General features: G+C 45.7%; 2 protein-coding genes across 4 annotated transcripts in view; one reads left to right on the forward strand and one right to left on the reverse strand.

Moving 5' to 3' along the window:
• IL17RB (interleukin 17 receptor B) lies at positions 1-19377 on the forward strand. Of its 3 annotated transcripts, none has more exons than XM_053600749.1 (11): positions 1-92; positions 1936-1960; positions 2780-2920; positions 4176-4303; positions 4724-4850; positions 8619-8666; positions 10074-10225; positions 10600-10665; positions 11626-11725; positions 13048-13146; positions 17211-19377. In XM_053600749.1, exons 1-11 carry the CDS (start codon positions 33-35, stop codon positions 17771-17773), a joined length of 1509 nt encoding a protein of 502 aa, XP_053456724.1. In that variant the 5' UTR covers positions 1-32; the 3' UTR covers positions 17774-19377. The 3 variants fall into 3 exon arrangements, with proteins under 3 accessions (XP_053456724.1, XP_053456726.1, XP_053456725.1); XM_053600750.1 differs by having other exon boundaries at positions 34-496; XM_053600751.1 differs by lacking the exon at positions 10600-10665.
• Positions 13156-20150, reverse strand: part of ACTR8 (actin related protein 8) — a 27721-nt gene continuing 20726 nt past the window's right edge. The window contains exons 14-15 of the mRNA XM_053600744.1: positions 17413-17484; positions 13156-17117 (exon numbers count right to left, since the gene is read on the reverse strand). The gene's annotated coding sequence lies outside the window, so the exon portion shown is untranslated. The remainder of the gene's footprint in view (positions 17118-17412; positions 17485-20150) is intronic.

A 20150-nucleotide genomic window follows, 5' to 3' on the forward strand; every position in this document is an offset into this window, starting at 1 on the left:
GCGGCCGGGCCGGGTCCGCGCGGTGCCCGGCTATGTCGCTGGTGCTGCTGAGCCTGGCCGCGCTGTGCAGGAGCGCCGCGGCCCGAGAGCCGGTAAGCCCCCGCCCGTACCCTGCCGCTCATTTCCGTCCCTGGAGCCCGAGCCCTGGCGGCGTCCGACCCGCCAGCCCGCGCTTCTCTGAAGCAGGCGTGGACCCTCTAGGGCAGCCCGGCTGTCCCCAAGCTGGTGGGCAGCGGCGTCAGGCTGCTTGAGTCAGGACTGCTGTGCCCAAGTGCCAGCCCATGCCTTTGATCCCGTCATCAAACCTCCATGTCCTCATCGGAAAAACTCACCGGGGTCTCAGAAGACAGAGCCTCGACGCAGCCGCAGAGAACGTGGCCCGCGCCAGGGGCTCGTTGTTGTTACTGCCTGGGGTCTGCCCACCTGTTGGGCACAAGAACTGCTAGTCCGTTAGCACCTGCCTTTGTCACGTTGGATGCCGTGTTCATTCAAGCAGGCAGGTTTCCTTTCTTCCCAGTGCCTTCAATGATTGAGGGAATCTTCCCGGTCACCGGAGAGGAAAGCTCGTCCCGAAATAGTGCTGGTGATTATATCTCTGCCCTCCCAGCGCAGGGTAAAAGCATGGTGGTTACTTACTGACGGTTAAAGAAAGACGAACCCAGTTCATTGTTTCCTAGCCTCTTCAGTGTCTGTCCTAACCCCCTGTCTCAAGTTCCAGGCCCCCATGGCGGTTTCCACTGGAGGAAGAGTGCATCCCCTTAGCCATAACTGTGCTGTAAGGCCTAAAACTTTCACAAGAACTCAGCTCCTAGTATGGTGGCTTGTTTGTTTTTGAAAGAAAGTCTGAATTATCCCCTAGAGTTCATTTTTTAAAAGACAAGGAGTGATTGATGATTTTGCCCAAGCCCAAATTACTCAACCCATCAGAAGTCTCGCCCCTGTTTTATAGGGTGTTTGGAAACGTGGACACTTAGAGGGACCAGATTCCAGGGCTGGTGGACTTTCACGTGGAGTTTTGTCGTTGGAACTTGCTGTTGCCTAAAAGTTAAATATATTAGGTTCAGTATTTTACCCCAAAACCAATGTACAAATTATTTTTTCTTGCGGAAAGACATAAGCAGTTAATTTCAAAGGGTTTAGTATCAGACTTTCTTGGACATTGGTAATCCAGATTTTTTTTTAAAGTTCTTTTAAAAAGATAAAATCATGAAATCAAGGTTGCCTATGGTTTTCTGTATAACAACTCAGGTAAGTCCTTTTGTATTAGGAAATATTCTGGTCTAATGCTGTGACTCAGGCCTGTAATTCAAGAACTTTTGGAGGCTGAGGAGGGAGCATTGCGTGAAGCCATAAGTTTGAGACCAGCCTGGGCAACATAGTGACCCCATCTCTACAAAAAACTAAAAAATGAGCCAGTCGTGGTGGCACATGCCTGTAGTCCCTGCTCCTAGGGAGGCCGAGGCAGGAGGATGGCTTGAGCCCAGGACTTCAAGGTCACAGTGAGCTATGATCATGTCACTGCACTTTAGCCTGGGCAACAGAGTGAGACCCTAACTCTGAAAAACAGAAGGGGAATATTTTAAAGAACCTGGGGAAACTCAATAAATACCCCAGACCATCCTGAAAACCTATAAATATTAGAGTGTGAAGAGGCTTCACTAGGGTCCAGAGTCATCCCCGCCACATGGGGACCCACCTCTGATCTTCAGGTGAAGGGAAGGGCTCGCTTGAGGATCAGGAATGCTGATGGGCTAATTCACAGTCCATCATAGCCTATGATGAAATTGTGACGTGGAACCAGGCTATCTTTTCTTTGAAATTTGGTCACTTGTTCATGCTTAGTTAGGGGAAAGATGGTACGTCATCTAATTCAGCAAGGGAAGGCTTGTGGTTTGCCGGCTTCCATGTGACACTTACTCTCTTTCTCTCCTGCAGACTGTTCAGTGTGGCTCTGAAACTGGTAAGTGCATTAGAGAATAGGTATTGTGGGCTTTACTTTGAAAGCATGGTTGCACTTTTAAGGGACCCCTGTGTTTAGGATATCAGAGACCAGGCACAGGGTGAATCATTGTTTTGTTAGCTGATGCAGATGAAGTCTCTACATTGTTTTGTTAGCTGATGCAGATGAAGTCTCTACCTCCTCTGGGGGAATAAAAAAGTGTTTCAGGCAGGCTGGGCTCCTGGCCAGTCAGGGCAGCACAGGCAGGGTAGGCCTTGCCATGCAAAGTGGAAAGGGATGCCTGCCACTCTGCAGAGGGAGATCGCTCACAGTGGGGACCAGGAAGCAGATGTTTCATAGAAGAGTAGGTAGGTGTTTGAGATGGTAGCATTTTTAGAATGGATGGCTTTCTGCCCAACAAATGTGGGTAAGGCGGGAGAGCTGGAGGAGAGATGGCACCAGCAAAGGCTAGGAGATGGGAAAGTGGGGGTTGTGTGGGCTGGCTAGCTGGAGTCCAGGGCAGAGGCACAGGGAAGGCATGATTGACCCTAATAAACATGTTAAATACACTCTCTCTATATACAGATATATATAAATCTAAATATATTAATGTATTCACACATATAGGCGTCTGGAGTGGTCCCAAGTGTTTTGTAGTTTTTCTCTATGTTAGCATCACCTTGGCTATAAATCAGCTAGCACCAAGAAACGTTTGACCTGCCTTAGCAGGAAGAAGTGATGAATTGAGAATGGGGACAGACCAGAGTGGGTCACTGAGAAAAGACGGCATCAGACTGGGCTAGGAAGGGGAGTGTCATGGCAAGTCTTGCCTTTTCCCAGGGCCCTCTCCAGAGTGGATGGTCCGACACACTTTAACGCCCGGAGACTTGAGGGACCTCCGAGCAGAACCTGTTAAAATCAGTGTTGGAACAGAGGATGTTTCTATTTTGATGAATGTAAGCTGGATACTCCGGGCAGATGGTAAGTTTGCCTCAATCAAATATAAGGCCGGAAGTGTCAACTAAACTAGAAGTGTGTAGACTCTACAACCCATTATCCCCATTCCTAACAGAAATACAGACATGCAACAAAAGCCACGTACTGGGCTGTTGATAGGAGCACTATTCGTAACAACCCCAAATAGGAAAGCACCCAAAGGCCCAGCAGCAGAATGGATCACCAAAAGGATTCCATTACAGCACTAAGAATGAATGCTTTACAGCCACACACGATGACTCAGAAGAGTTCTGAGTTCCTATCTGTGTGCGTGCCTGAGGCCGTGCACACTGTGACTCCATGCACAGACAGTGCTGCAAACCTGATCTGGTGGTTAGGAAGTCAAGATAGCAGTCACTCTTGGGGTGAGCATGACAAAGGAAGCACAAGGAATCGTGAGGGATCCTGGGGTGTTCCTTGGCCTGTGTACGGGTCAACGTGAGTGTGCAAATGCAAGTGGTACACTTACGGTCTTTGTGCTTTCTATTATACTTCATGGAAGATGGAGTCAGGCAGAGATGACTCCCCCTGCTTTAGGTAGATTACTTTTCCACTTCCCGAAAGATATCATGAAACTCTTGGCATTTCCCCATGATTATGCTGCAAGGCACCTTGAGTTCCTTTGCTGAGCTAATCCTGGGATCCTAATGCCCGTGTTTGTGGTTTCTATCTGCAAGGTTCCTGTAAAGTCCTTCCATTAAAGAACCTATGAGTGCCAGGCACAGAGAGATGAGTTGGCTACCGTCTCCACACAGTAGGGCTTTCTGGAGAATCCTAGAAGGGGGCTCTGCTCCCTCTGGGTGGGAGGAAGCAGGGAGGCCCAGAGAGGACCCTGGTGAGACTGCATTGAGAGAGATGAGGCGGGGAAGCTTTGGTTCCTTACCTGGAACAGAGTGAGCTCTTTTTTGGCCGTTGTCATAGGCTGGGATGCATGAGTTAGATGGGTGTGAATCCGCAGGGACAAAGGTGCAGTCCAATCAGGCGTGTTTGGTGATGACTCCCTTGGAGGGCCTTTGTGGGTTCTACCAGGCAGGCCTGTTCCTCTTAGAAGAGACCCAGAATAACGCGGCACTACAGTCATCTTGGCAGGCATCCTGTGAAACCCAGGCTGACCTCTGAGGAAAACCGCTGTTGTGAATCTGAGCTGAGGTGTAATGAAAAGCCTCCTACCCATGGATCTAGCTTTACGTCAGCCACAGTACACGATGAATAAACAACTGCCCGTTGTCTATCTCGGCAGCCAGCATCCGTTTGTTGAAGGCCACCAAGATTTGTGTGACGGGCAATAGCAACTTCCAGTCCTACAGCTGTGTGAGGTGCAATTACACAGAGGCCTTCCAGAGTCAGACCAGACCCTCTGGCGGCAAGGTAAGCGCATTGAGGCACTTGGCTCATTGTTTAACGCTGGGCCCCTTGGGGAACATGAATGACATACTGCACAGACAGGCTGGTGAGCAGCTGCGTCTCAGCTCAGAGATGAGAGCTTGGTGCCTGGGTTCAAACCCCAGGTTTGGCCACTTCTCTCCCTATCTTGTTCCTTGGGTAAGTCCGCCAGTTTCCCTGTCAGCAAAGTGAGGACAGCTGGGCAAATTATATCCTGGCTGTAAAATTTTACACTTCTCTGATGTTGTGAGTTATAATACATTGGCAAATTCTGTGAACTCTGGCTAGAGATATGTTTCAGCAGAATAAGGAACGCCATTATAAATGAAAAGGGTAACACGCAAAGGCTGTGCTTCTGCGTGGCGCGGTGCGCCGGGGCTCAGGGCTCCTGGCTTTGCCTTTCAGTGGATGTTCTCCTACGTGGGCTTTCCCGTGGAGCTGAACACACTCTACTTCATTGGGGCCCACAACATCCCCAATGCAAACATGAATGAAGATGGCCCTTCCATGTCTGTGAACTTCACCTCACCAGGTAAACGTCCTCACTCCTGTTGGGCTGTCTTGTCTTGCCTGCTTCGGGGTATGTGGTTTGGTACAGAAAGCCCAGGGAACCCCGAACAAGGCCTTTGGTCTGGCCACGTGTGTTTCCTCATCTGACATAGGGACTTAGTAGTAACCGCCCCGCACTCAGAGCGGAGAGAATTAAGTCAGGGGAGTGGAGGGAAAGCCCGTTCCTGTGTGGAGGCACTGTGCTTCACATGTGACATCTCACTGAAACCTTCCCCAACCCCCACTTCACAGATGAGAAATCGAGAGGTTGAGTGGCTTGCCCCGGGTTGTACATAGTACAAGTGAGGCTGACCTTCACACTCTGGTCCCCCTCCCTCAGTGCACTACATTGCTTTTTATAACATTGATGGAAAACGTGTGCGTTCCGCTCTTGGCTGTCTGGTGGGCTGGGTGTGGCCAGGCCTCTGAGGATCCGTGGTCTCCAGGAGGCTTGTCCCCTGGGCTGTCTGTGAGAGGCAGGGGGTACTGAGTGGAATGCTGGGCCGGGTCACCTGCTAATGCCCCGGTGCTACCTGCTGTCTCAGGTGTGTCACTGAAGCCACACGGGGCAGGTTCCAAGTCAGCCTCTGAGCCTGTGGGCCAGGGTGTTTGGGTGCTGTGCATGATAGGCGATAGGGTTTCCATTCTCCAGCGTCCCACTTTGAGATGCTTAAAGAAACTGCCGTTAGCACAACTATTGGCATCTCCATGGGCAATCAGTAGACCTTACACTTCCTAGGAAATCTTTGTCATTCCCTTGGTCTCACGTGACTCTGTCGTCTCTTGACATGCATACCCCAGTGCAATCTGGGGTACCTCAGTGACAGGCAAATCCCCTTCTCCTAACTTCTGGCTTCCACAGAGACCATACCTTACTGACTCAGGGTGAAGACTTGTACAGACAGATTTTTGTTTTAATGTCCAATCCCCCTTTTCTCTCATTTGTTTTGTGGTGTTGGAGTCTATTTAGAAAATAGGGTAAATGATGCTGTTATCCAAAGTTGCCTGGGAGCGCTGTGTTTCGTTTCTGCCCTTCGCTCCCCTGTTATTGTGACGTTTGCTGCTCTGAACGAGGCCCACAGAAAACAGACGCATCACCTGCCATGTGTCCTTGCTGGGCTTTGCTGGGAGGGAGGACTTCTGTAGCTGGGATCATCACTGTGGTGTATGTGACACCACATATCATATGGCTGTCACATAGTGCCTTGGGATGGAAGTTTATTGACATAAATTTAGTATGCTTTACCATGGAAAGGTGGGTTTTTCTTTTTTGATTAGAGGATCATCTTCCCTGCCCTTATACACACTGATAACCACCGGGGTTCCACATCGAAGCAGTAAGAACTTGCCTCTCTCCTCACCTGGTCTGGTAGCCCTTGTGTGCTTTTGTGAAGGAACTATTTGAAGACCAGGGTCTGGGCCTGTTCTCCCTGTGACTTTTGAGGGTATTTGCAGCCGTGCCTCAACACGGTCTCCACCCCACCCCCACTGCCTCCTGCTCAGTCTCCTCACTCCCTCACTCATGGTCTAGTGGAAATTGCGGAAAATGTGCCAGACACAGCAGAGGAAATTACAGTCCTATTTCCAGAGGAATTATTCCTTTAGTCACCCCAGAGGTGGAAAGTCAGCCATTGAACACTTCTGACAGGCCTCTGGGGTGAGCAGGGACAGGAACCCTCTTGTCTGTGATGCACAGAAGCTGAACTCCAGGGGGAGGACAGAGTTAAGGCTCCAGGAGCAAGGGGAGGCTGGCTTTGTGGCCTAGGTGGCCATGCTTATTCCAAAAGGTCTTTGTGTCTCACTAGACCCCCAGGCCCCTGACAAATTTCCAAATTCAAACTATTTCCTACAAGTGATACTTTGCAAAAGGTTTGGTCCACATCCCAGAGGCTGATCTGCAAAGCAAGCTATAGCTGTGCTTTGTTAGAGGACTCTGCCACAGGGATCAGGCAGTGTGTTCTGTGGATGTTTCCCATTATTTATTTTACCTCTGCCTGGGAGTTTTTATGTGGCCCCTGCCCCACCGCCCTCTATCCAAGCCAATGAGTGCCCTCTTGCACCATTTCCAGATAGATTTCTGTAGTCATATCAAAGCCAAGATGTCCTCATTTGTCTGGAAACCAGTATTTGTGGACATCTGACTACCTAACTTTTCTTTTTAAACTTCTAACTGGGGCCAGTGTGAGATCCCAGAGGCTGATTTGCAAATCTAGCTACACGTATCTGTGTGTGAGACCCTGTGTTCAGGGGGAATCCTATTTTTTATGGTATTTTGGGTTTTGTTTTAACATTTCCTTTTAGCCTTGAATTTTTCCCAAATAATTTCCTCCTAATTAAAAAACTTTTCTCATCTGGGAATTTGAAATCTCAGTATTTAAATGTTACACCAATTTTTCCAAAGAGTTCAAACTACTTTAATATCAGAACATGGTAAATTTGCAGCTATTTCAAACAGCTGGTGGGCTTTGTATATAACATCACTAACTGCTGATACATTAAATGTCCTCAGAGGTAAATGTAAAATGTAAAAAGTAATTTTTAGTAACAATAAACTTTCCCAGTTTTCTTTATGTAACCAAACCTCATTTTGTTTTTAATTAAACATTTTTTTTTTTTTTCTCACTTGGTCACCCTGGGTAAGGTGCTGTGGTGGCATCATAGCTCACAGCAACCTCAAATTCTTGGGGTCAAGCGATTCTCTTGCCTTAGCCTCCTGAGTAGCTGGGACTACAGGTGCCCGCCACAATGTCTGGCTATTTTTTTAGAGACGGGGTCTCGCTCTGGCTCAGGCTGGTCTCGAACCTGTGAACTCAGGCAATCCACCCACCTCATCCTTCCAAGTGCTGGGATTACAAATATTTTGGAATAATTTTAGAATACAGAAAAGTTGCCTCTCACCCAGATTCTCTATTGTTAGCATCTTATATCACCATGATACATTGGCATCACTAAAGCACCAACATTAATGCATTTCTATAAGCTGACCTCCAGACTCTATTTGGATTTCACCTGCTTTTCCATTAATGTCCTCTTTCTGTTCTGTTACGTTTGGGTCCTTGTGTCACTTCAAACTCCTCTGGTCTGTAACCGTTTCTTAGTCTTTGTTTTTCATGACCTTGACAGTCTTGAGTTCTGGCCAGGTATCCTGTAGAATGTCTCCCAGTTTGGGTTTATCTGATGTTTGTCTCATGACGAGACTGGGGATATGGGTTCTGGGGATGAATATGACGGAGGAGCGGGGCGCTTTTCACTGCATCCTCTGGGGTGTGGCATCCCTGTGACTTCACTCTTGGTTAAGGAGGGGCCTAATAGGCTTTTCGTGTACATCTACTGTTTTCCCCTTTCCCAGGGGTAGCTTCTGGAAACAAGTCTCTGAGTCTGCCCCACCCTTGGGAGGGGGCCAGGCGGTAGATTAAGTTTCACGTTCTAGAAGAGGCAGCATCTACGTACATGGTCAAATGTTTCTAAACAGTCTTCTCTTGGGGATCATAGATACTGTTTGGATAAAGGCTGTATTTAAACTATTCTGTTTTGACAAGGCTGTATATAAATTTGACTCTGGTTATCACATCATGGGTGGGTGATCTTCCATTTAATAATAAATTTTTAGTGTCCCATTTAAATGTGCTGTCTTATGTCTGAAATGTTTTGGCAATTTGTTATAGGTGTGATATGCCTGTGGGTGTACTTGTTGGCAGGAAGGTAGAGCGGAGATACCTTTTCTAAAATGTAAAAACTTTCACATTTTCAGGCTGCCTAGACCATATAATGAAATATAAAAAAAAGTGCATTGAGGCAGGTAAGTAAATACAGAATTTGCTTTTATTTATTTGAAGAAACTGGTAACTTAACTCAGCATAGCTCTTTTTACAGATGAAGAAACTGAGGCAGGGTGGGGGGGAGGTGGGTTTTAAATATCCAGGTAACTCAGGGAAGGCAGAAGCACCCAGGGCTCCTAAGCCCCGGCCAGCACTTTACCCATTGAGTTGAGCCTGTCCAGGGAATAGACTCTTAGCTGTATGTGGTAGGGCAACAACATAGTCACATAAAACCACCCCGTCCCCGTGACTGACATTTTAGCCCAAACCACCCTCACAGTGGTGCCAGCTCAAGGTCCTTCCTTATGAGCCGGCACTCCCAACCTGTGGCCATAAGGCTCTCCAGAACCTTCTATTCGGATTAGCAAAAAAGTGGGAGTGTTAGCTAAAGGAGTGACTTGGAAGCATGCTCTTAACCTCTTAAAAGGGATCACCTTCCACATGCCTTCCCCTTGAAGTTTGAAATAAGCCCCTTTAGAATAATCCATCCCTAGTGCCCACTTTCCAGGGGTTTGTTTTTCTGGGTAATTTAGTGTTGGGATGCTAATAAGGCTCATGGCACGTGCGGGGATCGGTCCCAAACATTTCCAGTCTTCACCCCACAGTGAGACTGAGCTGCGTGTGCCGTCCTGGGAGAGGGCAGATGTGGAGCACTGAGCTTCCTTTCTCGCTCTGGCCTCCACCCCCACTCATCTGTAGGAGGACACTGTGGGTGTGAGAAGGTCTGAGGCCTTGAACTCCTAAAGACAATTCTGAGCCAGGGCCTGAAATGGTCTCCTAGGTGGGGAAGATAATTCATCCTATTGTGTGACATGTTCCTGGATATCAATCTAGTCCTTATTTGCAAGTCATATCAATGAGACACTGGCTTTTCTGACAGAGTTGACTTGTCAGCATGAGCCATTTCCTTCTTTCTTTGCATCCAGTAAAGTTGACAGAATGGTCTGATGGAGGTGGATGAGGCTCCTGGAACAAAGTGTTCTAGTGGCTGTGGTCCTGATCCTGTATTCACCTGCTGTAACCATAAGCATGTCTCCTAACCTGTGGCTCCCCAACCTGGGAAGCAAACATCACCCCCTCCTATCTTTATCTGAAAGCAGAGACTAAGAACAGAGGTGAGAGATAGATCCCAGTCCGAGCCTCCTACCACCCCCAGAGCAGGGGAGCTCTTTTTATAATAGCAAAGCAGTGGTATGGGGGCCCTATACCTTTTGGGGCGGCAGGTACTTGGGGACTCTGGGAGCAATGATAAAAGTTCCCTGTATAGTGGAGCCCATTTCTTAGATGTGTGCTGGAGGACTTAAGATTTGTTTTTGTAAAGCCCTTGGGGAAATCTGAACGAGGCAAGGGTCAGCAGGTTCATCTTGTGATTCTCTCTCACTTCCTAGGAAGTCTGTGGGACCCAAACATCGCTGCGTGTAAAAAGAATGAGACGACGGTAGAAGTGAATTTTACAACCAGTCTCCTTGGAAGCAGATACATGGCTCTTATCCAGAGTAACATGGTCCTCGGGTTTTCTGATGTGCTGGAGGTGGTGGAGGTACTCTTTCCCTTCATCCCCTTAACATTACCCCCTCCTCAACCTCCCGCTTTCCTTAGTTCGTTGATAGAAAATGAGGCCACATTAGGATTCTCTGAACAGGCTCTCTGTGGAGAGAGCACAGGACTGTCTGTTGTGCAAATGTGCTGGGCCATTTTGATGAGTTCGACAGATAAAAACAAGGCTCTGTGGCCATCCTAGGACATATCACTGTGAATCTAAAACCTAGCAGAGGTAGGAGTCCCAGAGGTATGACGTGCATCCTTGTTCAGATCTAGTCTAACGAACTGGAAGTCAGTAACACAAGCTCCCTGGTTAGCAGCCTCCCGTCTGTTCACTTGCACCTCCATTTCTGTCTCACTTATCTGCACCAGAGCAAAGCGACGCGAACTTCTGTAGTGATCTCAGTGACTGGGGAAAGTGAAGGTGCTGTGGTTCAGGTAATTTTAAAGAGGTACTGTGGGGAGGGAAGGGACGCTAGGAGACTGACCGTTCCCCCATTAATTGCTTTTGATGAGTCCTTCGAGTTCGTTCTCCCCTCCCGAATACACTTTTTGCCAGCAGACCTGAGCTCGTGGTCTTGGGGAAGGCCCGCCCTGCCGTCTTCATGGCCGAGGCCAGGAAGCTGACTTTCGAAAGTGCTTTTATTAATATTTCCATTTCTGTGAGACGCTCAGGGTTAGGAGCACCATTTTATTTTCCCAATGATCAGTTTCAATTGCAAAATTAAGTTACAAAGGATTCAAAATTGGAAGGTTTGGTTCCACGTCAGTATATGAACTTGGAGAGGGACTGTCTTCTCAGGGCCTCCGCTGACCACGCTGAAAAACAGGAAGCTGGACCCACAGATGATCTCAGGTCTCTTTCAAGTCTGAGTTTGTAAGGTGGGGACATGGAGGGTCCAGTAGGACATAGTCACACCCAAGAGAATAAGGAGCTTTTGTTTCTTATTCCCTGGAACATTAAATGCTCAGACCTGTGGGGCGTGGTAGGGGGCAAGCACATTACGATTCCACCCCTTTTCCAGGGAACTATAGAATTTCCCTGTCACAGGGGACTGGCTTGTCATAAAGCCCTGACTGGAGGCAGTAAGAACACAATTGCTCTTTCTCTAAAAGAGGTGTTGTGTTAAGATGTGACCTGGCCCTTTCAGATAAAGCACCCAGCATGCCAGTAACATGCAGAGTTTAGGCCCCAAGCTTGGGAGTCTTCTGTGTTTGAGTTTTGGGTCACTGGCTTGGATTTTAGGACTTTGTTACAGATATGTGACCGAAAAAATACCCACGACCATGCTAGATGTAGGGCTGAAACCAGAAAAAAGGGAAGAATCTTGGTGGAAGTAGGGACGACGCTGCTCTGGCACGCACTGGGAGCTTTCGAAGTCTCTCGTGTTTTCGCAGTTGACTCCGTATTTCACTACATGTGGCAACGACTGCATCCGGCGCAGAGGAACTGTTGTGCTTTGCTCACAGCCGGGTGCGCCCCTCCCTCTGGATAAGAGTAAGTGCCCAGTCATTTTCAAAGGGCAATCAAAGTAATTCAGGACAGCGAGGGCCCCTGTCCCTGCCCCCGTCACTGTGTGGGCCCTGCCTGCGTGTGCTGAATTGGGGTGCAGGGAAAGCCGCCAGTGCCGTCCCCCGGGAGCCTACAGTCTGAGAAAGAGCAAAGGCTTTATTTATGAAACCACTCAAGACCACCCTTTATGAAGCAGGATACGCCACAGAAGGGGAAAAAATAAACATATAAAATGAATGTTCTAAAGCCACGAGGGTATGCTGAAAAAAGTCCGTGGCATAAAATGATTGCGTATACATGAGAACACACGTTTCACTGCATTTTGAGTCTCTTCCCAGTCTCGATAGCCCAAGCTGCGTTGTTATTATGAGTTGATGTGGTCACACAGCCAGCATTTTAATAAACAAATTAGGAACACTGGCACCAAGTGACAGACACCTCACTGGTGCCTGAGAGCAGCATGTTCTGGAAAGTGTCTCTAGATTTAGAGACATGTCAGTTCTTTCATTAAAGATGGACAAATAAAATGTTGCCAGAAGTAGCCCGGGGGTGTGGTCAAAAGTTAGAAGCTGTTACTCTTAGAATCTCTCAAATGACTGTGAGGCAGTGGTGTCATCCCCCACAGGTTAGTCTAATGAACAGCCTTTACAAATGCCATCTAGACTGGCTCATGTCTGTAATCCCAACACTTTGGGAGGCTGAGGCAGGAGGATCACTTGAGGCCAAGAATTTGAGACCAGCTTGAGCAAGAGAAAGAAGACCCCTGTCTCTACAAAAAATCAAAAAATTAGTTGGGTGTGGTGGCATGTCCCTGTAGTTCCAGCTATTTGAAAGGCTAAGGCAGTAGCATTGCTCGAGCCCAGGAGCTTGAAGCTGCAGTGAGCTATGATAACCCTACTACACTCTAGCCTGGGAGACAGAGCAAGACTGTCTCAAAAAAGCCATTTACACTTAATATGAATGTAAGTAACTGTAACCAGAATGATAGTAATTCCTCAAAGGACAAAACACCATATGTAAACTCTGGTTACTACGGTGAAAATGCCTGTGCCTAGAAGGACTGAGAAGCTACAGAACAGCAGAGGACTATTCTTACTTTCCTGGGTCCCACATCCCTAGTGAGAATCTAACGAATAACCTGGACAGTCTGGAAAAATAGAGATTGGCGGACTCCCAAAAGATGTTCTGACCCTTGGTTGTAAAGGGGTCTAAACTTCCACCAAGCCTAGAATAAGAAATCTAGTCTTCAAATAGGAGACAGATGTGGTTTTGTTTTGCCAAAGGTCAGCGAGCTTTGTTTTCTCCAGACAGAGGCGTGTTAGGAGGCTGGCTGCCTCTCCTCCTCCCATTGCTGCTGGTGGCCACATGGGTGCTGGCGACTGGGCTCTACCTGACGTGGAGGCACGGTAAGGGTCATGAGTTTTTAAAGATAACCTAATGAGGAAATAACATTTTAACTTTTTTTTAAAGCAAGTTCCTCTAGCGGCAATCACATGCTGGCATTTCCCAGAGCTGGAAGCATGTTTTTAATGCTTTACAGTGTTCCTACAGAGACTCCAGGGTCACAGCTGGAGTACATCTGCCAGGGTAAAGCATAGTCAGGACTTCCGGGTCTGGTGAATACCAGGGAGGCAACTACAAGTATTGAAAGGAGCAAAAGATGAACGATGATAAACTGCATTTTCCCTGATACAGGCACTCCTTGCTAGTTCCTAATTTCTATAAATAGTTTTTCTGAGGCCTAAGGAAAACATTCACTTAGATTCATATAGAGTTGAACCCCGAATAGCACAAGTTTGAACCATGTAGGTACACGTACATGTGACCTTTTTTTTTAGTAAATCTATCAAAGTTTTTTAGAGTTGCAAAAGGGTAGGTGTGTCAAGAATGCATAAAATACATGTATTATAGATACTCATCTATTTTATCATTTACTACCATAAAATACACACAAGTCTATTATAAAAAGCCAAAGTTTATCGGGCCATTCACAATTGAGAGAAAAGTAAATAAAGGTGCAGAATTAAATCATAACTGCATAAAATTTACTGCTTTCCATACTATACGACTGTAATACTTTCACAGCCGCCTCCTGTTGCTATTGCAGTGAGCCTCAAGCGTTGTGCGCATCAGCTTCAAACCCCGTGGGAGGCTAATCATCGCCAAATGAACAGTTTGTCTCTCCAGCAAATTACGTATTCGCAGTAAAATTCACACGTGTTTTTCCTGTTCAGTGCACTACTGTAAATGTTGAATAACACCAGGACCTGTGCCAAGTGCCACTAGTGATTTCTAGAAGTGCTCCCAACAAGCAGAGAAAAGTATGACATTATAAGAAAAAGGTGAATTGCTTAATATGTAACTGCAGGTTAAGGTCTGCAGCTGCAGTTGCCTGCCACGTCAAGATAATACAGCATAAATAACAACCACTGTTAAGAATAAAAGGGGAAATAAAAAAGAAATTAGTGAAGCTGTGGCGCCAGCAAGTATGAATGAACATCTTGCACTTTCTGTTAAATACCTTTTTATCTGGTATTGAAAATGAAGCTTTTATGTGGATGCAGGATTACTGTAAGAAAAACATACCTATAGATTCTGTTATGATTTGAGAATCAGCAAAGTCATTCATTATAAGACAACTTTAGGCGAAAGGAAGGCGAAGGTTCTAAAATTGAAGAATTTAATGCCAGCAAAGGATATTTGATAATTTTTTTTTTGAGACAGAGTCTCACTTTGTTGCCCTCAGTAGAATGCCATGGCGTCACAGCTCACAGCAATCTCCAGCTCTTGGGCTAGGGTGATTCTCGCCTCAGCCTCCCGAGTTGCTGGGACTACAGGCGCGCACCACAACGCCCGGCTATTTTTGTTGCAGTTGCCACTGCTGTTTTAGCTGGCTGGGGCCAGGTTCAAACCCGTCACCCTCAGTATATGGGGCCAGCGCCCTACCCACTGAGCCACAGGCGCCGCCCAATATTTGATAATTTTAGCAAGAAGTCTGACTAAAAAAATAACTCTAGGTAGCAGGAAAAGCAGTCTCTGCCAACCAAGGGGCAACAGACAAGTTCCTAGACTGCATTAGGAAAAATCAGTGAGGAGAAAGACTAGCTGCCTGAACAGGTTTTTAATGCAGATCAAAGTCACCTATTCTGGGGGCAGGGGGAGTAGAGGGGAGCCACAAAGAACATTTACTAGTATGGAAGACAAGCGAGCACAGGATTTAAGGCGGAAGGAACAGACTAAACTCTGCTGTTGTGCAAAAGGCAGTCAGGTTTATGATCAGGACTGCCTGTATCCATAAAGCCGTTAATCCCAACCCTCGAAGGGAAAAGATTAAAACACCCACTGCCAGTCTTCTGTGCTACCAAGCCTGGACCACAAAAACCCCTTTTCTGGATTGGTTCCATTGATGCTTTGTCCCTGTTGTCCCAGAGAGTACCTTGCCAGTAAAGGGGACTGCCTTTTAAAGTTCTTTTGATATTGGAAAATGCCCCTGGCTACCCAGAATCCCATGAGTTCAACCCCAAAAGCATCAAAGTCGTCTTGCCTGCAAAGACAGTGTTTCTAATTCAGCCTCTAGATCAGGAGGTCATAAAGAACCTTTAAAGCTCCTTACACATAGTACTCTGAAAAGGACTGTCAACATAACAGAAGAGAATCCCCCCAAAACATCGTGAAGATCTGGAACGATCACACCATTAAAACGCCGCTGTTGCTATATCATAGAAGAAGCTGTGAATGCTAAAAACAATAAATTCCTGCTGAGGAAAACGGTCCAGATGTTGTGCACAACTTTATAGGAATTATGACAGAGCCAATCAAGGAACTCGTGAAAGGACTTGTGGATGTGGCAAAAGACGTGGGGGCAGAGGAGCGAAGTATTTCAGGATGTGGATCTTGGGAGAAATTTAAAAGCTTACAGACACCACACCAGAGGAATTAACAGAGGACGACTTGATGGAGATGAGGACTTCTGAACCAGTGCCAGACGAGACGACAGGGAAGCAGTGAGAAAACGAACATTAGACAGTCTGGCAGAAGGTTCCAATTACTCAAGACTGCTTTTGACTTCTTTTACAATATGGTCCTTCTACGATACGGGAACTGAAACTAAAGAACATGGTAGAAGGATTAGTTTCACAGAGAAACATTTCTAGAGAAATTACAAAGGTCAGCAATTACGATGCGTTCCCGGAAAGCTCCACTCGGCGTATCTGCCCCTGCGCCCCGCTCGGCCTTCCCCACCTCTTCTGCCTCTGCCCCCCCCCAGACACCAGGCCAGCCCCTCCTGTCTCTTCCTCAGCTTACTCTACGTGGTGATGAGGATAAAGACCTTACTGATGACTCACTCCCACCTAATAGTCAATGTATTTTGTCTTCCTTATGATTTTAAGAACATTTTTCCCTAGCTATCTTAAGAATACAGCATATAGGGTGGTGCCTGTGGCTCAAGAAGTAGAGCGCCAGTCCCGTATGCCGGAGGTGGCGGGTTCAAACCCAGCCCCGGCCAAAAACCACAAAAAAAAAAAAAAAAAAGAATACAGCATATAATACACGTTATATACAAAGTGTGTGTGTTAGTAACTCTGTTGTTATCCATGAGTCAACAAGTTTGGGGGGAGTTAGAAGTTATACGTGGATTTTCAACTGCACAGGGGCTGGCACTCCTAACCCCTGCATTGTGCGAGCATCAACTCTGCTCTCATAGTTAGTCTTGGCCAACTCTGTAATATTAAGTATTTGAATATAGAAATCAGTATTTACATGGATAAACAGCTAGAGGCAGACCCATCACAAACTTCTCATTTTTCTTTCTATACATGTAGTAAAGGAATTTTATAAATACACTCTTGAGTCATTTGTGATCGTGTAGACAGAGCAAGATTAATTCCACATTCTTTCTAAGCTAAGAAAGCCAGGTGGCACTTTTAACTCAGGAATACTTTTAGGGAATGCTGTTTGACCTGTATTATTTATAGAAGTTTCATATAGAATTTCTATTTTATAGCACTGTACAGGGCAGAATTTGAGGTAAGTTTCAGGGGCTGAAATGGGGCACCATTTAACTTTACAGGACTATAAAGAAACGGCCACCTGCAGGTGAAGATGGTACAAATAACTGAGTTATCGCAAAGTATGAATGACATCAAGTGTAGAGGTCCGGTGGCCCTGTTTATATAGACCATTAAAAATACGGAATTTGTAACTACCAACCTCAAACCAAGTACCTTAAACCTAAATAGTTTCTTTGAATTTATCTGAAAAGATAAGGATTGAATAAGAGCACTGATCTTTGAGGTTTAAGGGTCAGTGTGCTTCAGGTGATGCGTGTTTCTCCCATCAGGCAGTAACAAGGTCCCTGGTGCTCAGCGGACGTTCTCTAGGAGGGAACAGATGTCAGTGATGGTTTACAGGAGAGTAGAGGCTGCTGTTTGTTGTTCACAGATAACCAATGCTTTTCTCCCCTCTACAGAAAGGATCAGAACGACTTCCTTTTCTTCTACCACATTACTACCCAGCATTAAGGTTCTTGTGGTTTACCCATCTGAAATATGTTTCCATCATACAGTTTGTTACTTCACTGAATTTCTTCAAAACCACTGCAGAAGTGAGGTCATCCTTGAAAAGTGGCAGAAAAAGAAAGTAGCAGAGATGGGTCCCGTGCAGTGGCTTACCACTCAGAAGAAAGCAGCAGATAAAGTAATCTTCCTTCTTTCCAATGACATCAGCAACGTGTGTGATGGTACCTGTGGCAAGAACGAGGGCAGCCCCAGTGAGAACTCTCAAGACCTGTTCCCCCTTGCCTTTAACCTTTTCTGCAGTGATCTAAGAAGCCAGACTCATCTGCACAAATACGTGGTGGTCTACTTCCAAGAGGCTGATCCCAAAGATGATTACAATGCTCTCAGTGTCTGCCCCAAGTACCACCTCATGAAGGATGCCACCACTTTCTGCACAGAACTTCTCCATGTCAAGCAGCACGTGTCAGTGGGGAAAAGGTCACAAGCCTGCTACAGTGGCTGCTCTTCCTTGTAGCCCACCCATGAGCAGCAAGAGACCTTGAAGCCTTCCTTCAAGGTCATCACCAAAAATGCATTTGTGATGACCCTGAGGTAGACTGTTCAGCCTGTAAGTGGTCTACTAGTTTAAACATTTCATGCCAATAGAAGTCTTGTTACAAATATTGCCAAGTGCTACAGCATTAAGAATTTGAACTAAATCAGTAATTCCAAAGCTAAATCAGTTTTATACCCACAAATCAAGAATAGTTATAATTGAAAATTACAACCAAGCTGATAATGCAGTGATACAGCATCTTCAAACCAAACATCCGGTCTTGCAATGTGCGCACTGCACTGCAGATAGAATATTACAAAGCTAAACAGTACTAAGTTTCATTAATGAATAATAAATTTAAGAAGGCCTCACTAATTCACTCAATAGCTTCTTAAGTGAAAAACCTATTACATGTAAAAATCTTTATTTTTAAGATAACAAAAGTAGGGAACAAACAAGTTGAACCCATCTTTACTGACCAGATGATCTAGTGTATATGTAACTTGTATTATCTGGTATTTGCACAAGACCACCCTTCTCCAAACCAGATTCATGTCTTGAGTCTTGTACAAGTGACTTTTAAGGTGAACAACAAAATACATTACCTATAAACCTGTTACCTACTTTTCCCAAAGTTAACTTCTGTTAACTGTCAGAAGTTCTCAGTTTCTTGGTTATTATGCAACTTTTTATGTTGAAAATATAAATAATTCTTAAGTTGAAAGTTAACCCTCTTGAAATAAGTAATCTTTTTACAAAGTAAAACGTATTATAATGCTTTACTTAAATTAAAAACAGAAGCCACCACAGAATTACAGAACATAGAGATATGTGGTATTTTAAGTCTTACAACTTTCATTTTTCTAAAAGGATCTTACTGCAGAGGTCACACTATATTAGCTTATATATCCTTCTAGAAACGCTTATTTCATAGTACAGTGCTGAATGTTCTGGAATGTGGATCCGTTTCACATAGATTTCCATTAAACTAAAAACCAAAACAAGCACAAAGTGAAAACTCATCACATCTAGTTTCATGAGCAGATACTTAGTAATGGCTGAAGCCCTGTTTATGTGGTAAAGCCCACTTATTTGTCATGATTGGGTTATTTATTTATTTGAGACAGAGCCTCAAGCTGTCACCCTGGGTAGAGTGCTGTGGCGTCTTAGCTCACAGCAACCTCCAACTCCTGGGCTTAAGCGATTCTCTTGCCTCAGCCTCCCAAGTAGCTGGGACTACAGGCGCCCGCCACAATGCCCAGCTACTTTTTGGTTGCAGCCATCATTGTCGTTTGGCGGGCCCCAGGCTGGATTCGGACCCGCCAGCTCAGGTGTATGTGGCTGGCGCCTTAACTGCTTAAGCCACAGGCGCGGAGCCTCATGACTGCAGAAGAAAGCAGCAGATAAAGTAATCTTTTCACCGTGTGTGTAAGTGTTAGTAACAGAAGACGGCATGGCTTAGGTCAAAACTTTGACCCCACCGATGGCCAAAGTGGAAATTAGTAAAATTTTGTTGTACCTTAAAAAAAAAAAAAAAAACTTTGACCCCAAACCAACTTCCCTTAAATCAACATTTACTAGTTATAAGAGCAATATGCTATTAGGTCACAAACTATTAGCAACAGAAATACATATTATGCTTTTGAAAATAAAATTGTGTCAAAATAGCCAGCCCAGAAAGATAAGTAAAAATCATTAATCTATACTTTTATTTTGTTAAAAAGTTAAAAAAATAAAAACATACAATCTTCAAATTGGAGGCACACATCCCAACAGTACTAGCAAGTTACAATTATTTTGTTATTTTGTTATACTGCACTCTTGAAGCTTCTCCTATTATGCAGCATCTCTCCACATCCAAAGACTTCTTTCTATGTTCCATTCTTCCCTCTCTTCTCTCTCCCTCTCATACCCCAGTCTCACCCTATCTCCAGTCTGGATAAATGAGACGGTGGAAACAGATGCCTGGCAGCAGGCTGCAGGAAGCAGCACTCAGCAGTCCAGCGTCCTCCCTGGGCCCGAGGTCCCAGGCTGAGCTCACTGCCTGGCTCCCGTCTTTGGACAATGCCTTCTCTTCCTCTTGTCTGGAGCTCAACAGGCTTCACCAGCGCCTGGGCACCAGGTGGTAATAGCTCCTGTGTTACTTAGATTTTGCTTCAGGATGCTTACAGGTTACGGTCAGCTGATCCTACTGATCATAATGAACTCCAAAAAGCTTTCACTTGGTTCTTCAGGGAAAGGAAAATTGGGGGTGGGGGCTTATGATTAAGTCAGTAGTAACTACAATCATGGCCTTGTTCATCTGTACAACACAAGCTAACAACTAAATTATACCTACGTCATTTCTCTTTGGTTT

The sequence above is a fragment of the Nycticebus coucang genome, chromosome 8 (assembly GCF_027406575.1).
Source record: "Nycticebus coucang isolate mNycCou1 chromosome 8, mNycCou1.pri, whole genome shotgun sequence".
In the NCBI taxonomy this organism is placed as follows: Eukaryota; Metazoa; Chordata; class Mammalia; order Primates; family Lorisidae; genus Nycticebus; species Nycticebus coucang.

Bases quoted from the DNA above. Each gene is read 5' to 3' on its own strand.
- IL17RB (XM_053600749.1), top strand. From the start codon at position 33: ATGTCGCTGGTGCTGCTGAGCCTGGCCGCGCTGTGCAGGAGCGCCGCG. The intron at 11,726-13,047 runs GTAAGTGCCCAG...TGTTTTCTCCAG, and splicing joins GCCCCTCCCTCTGGATAAGA to ACAGAGGCGTGTTAGGAGGC. The intron at 13,147-17,210 runs GTAAGGGTCATG...TCCCCTCTACAG, and splicing joins CTACCTGACGTGGAGGCACG to AAAGGATCAGAACGACTTCC.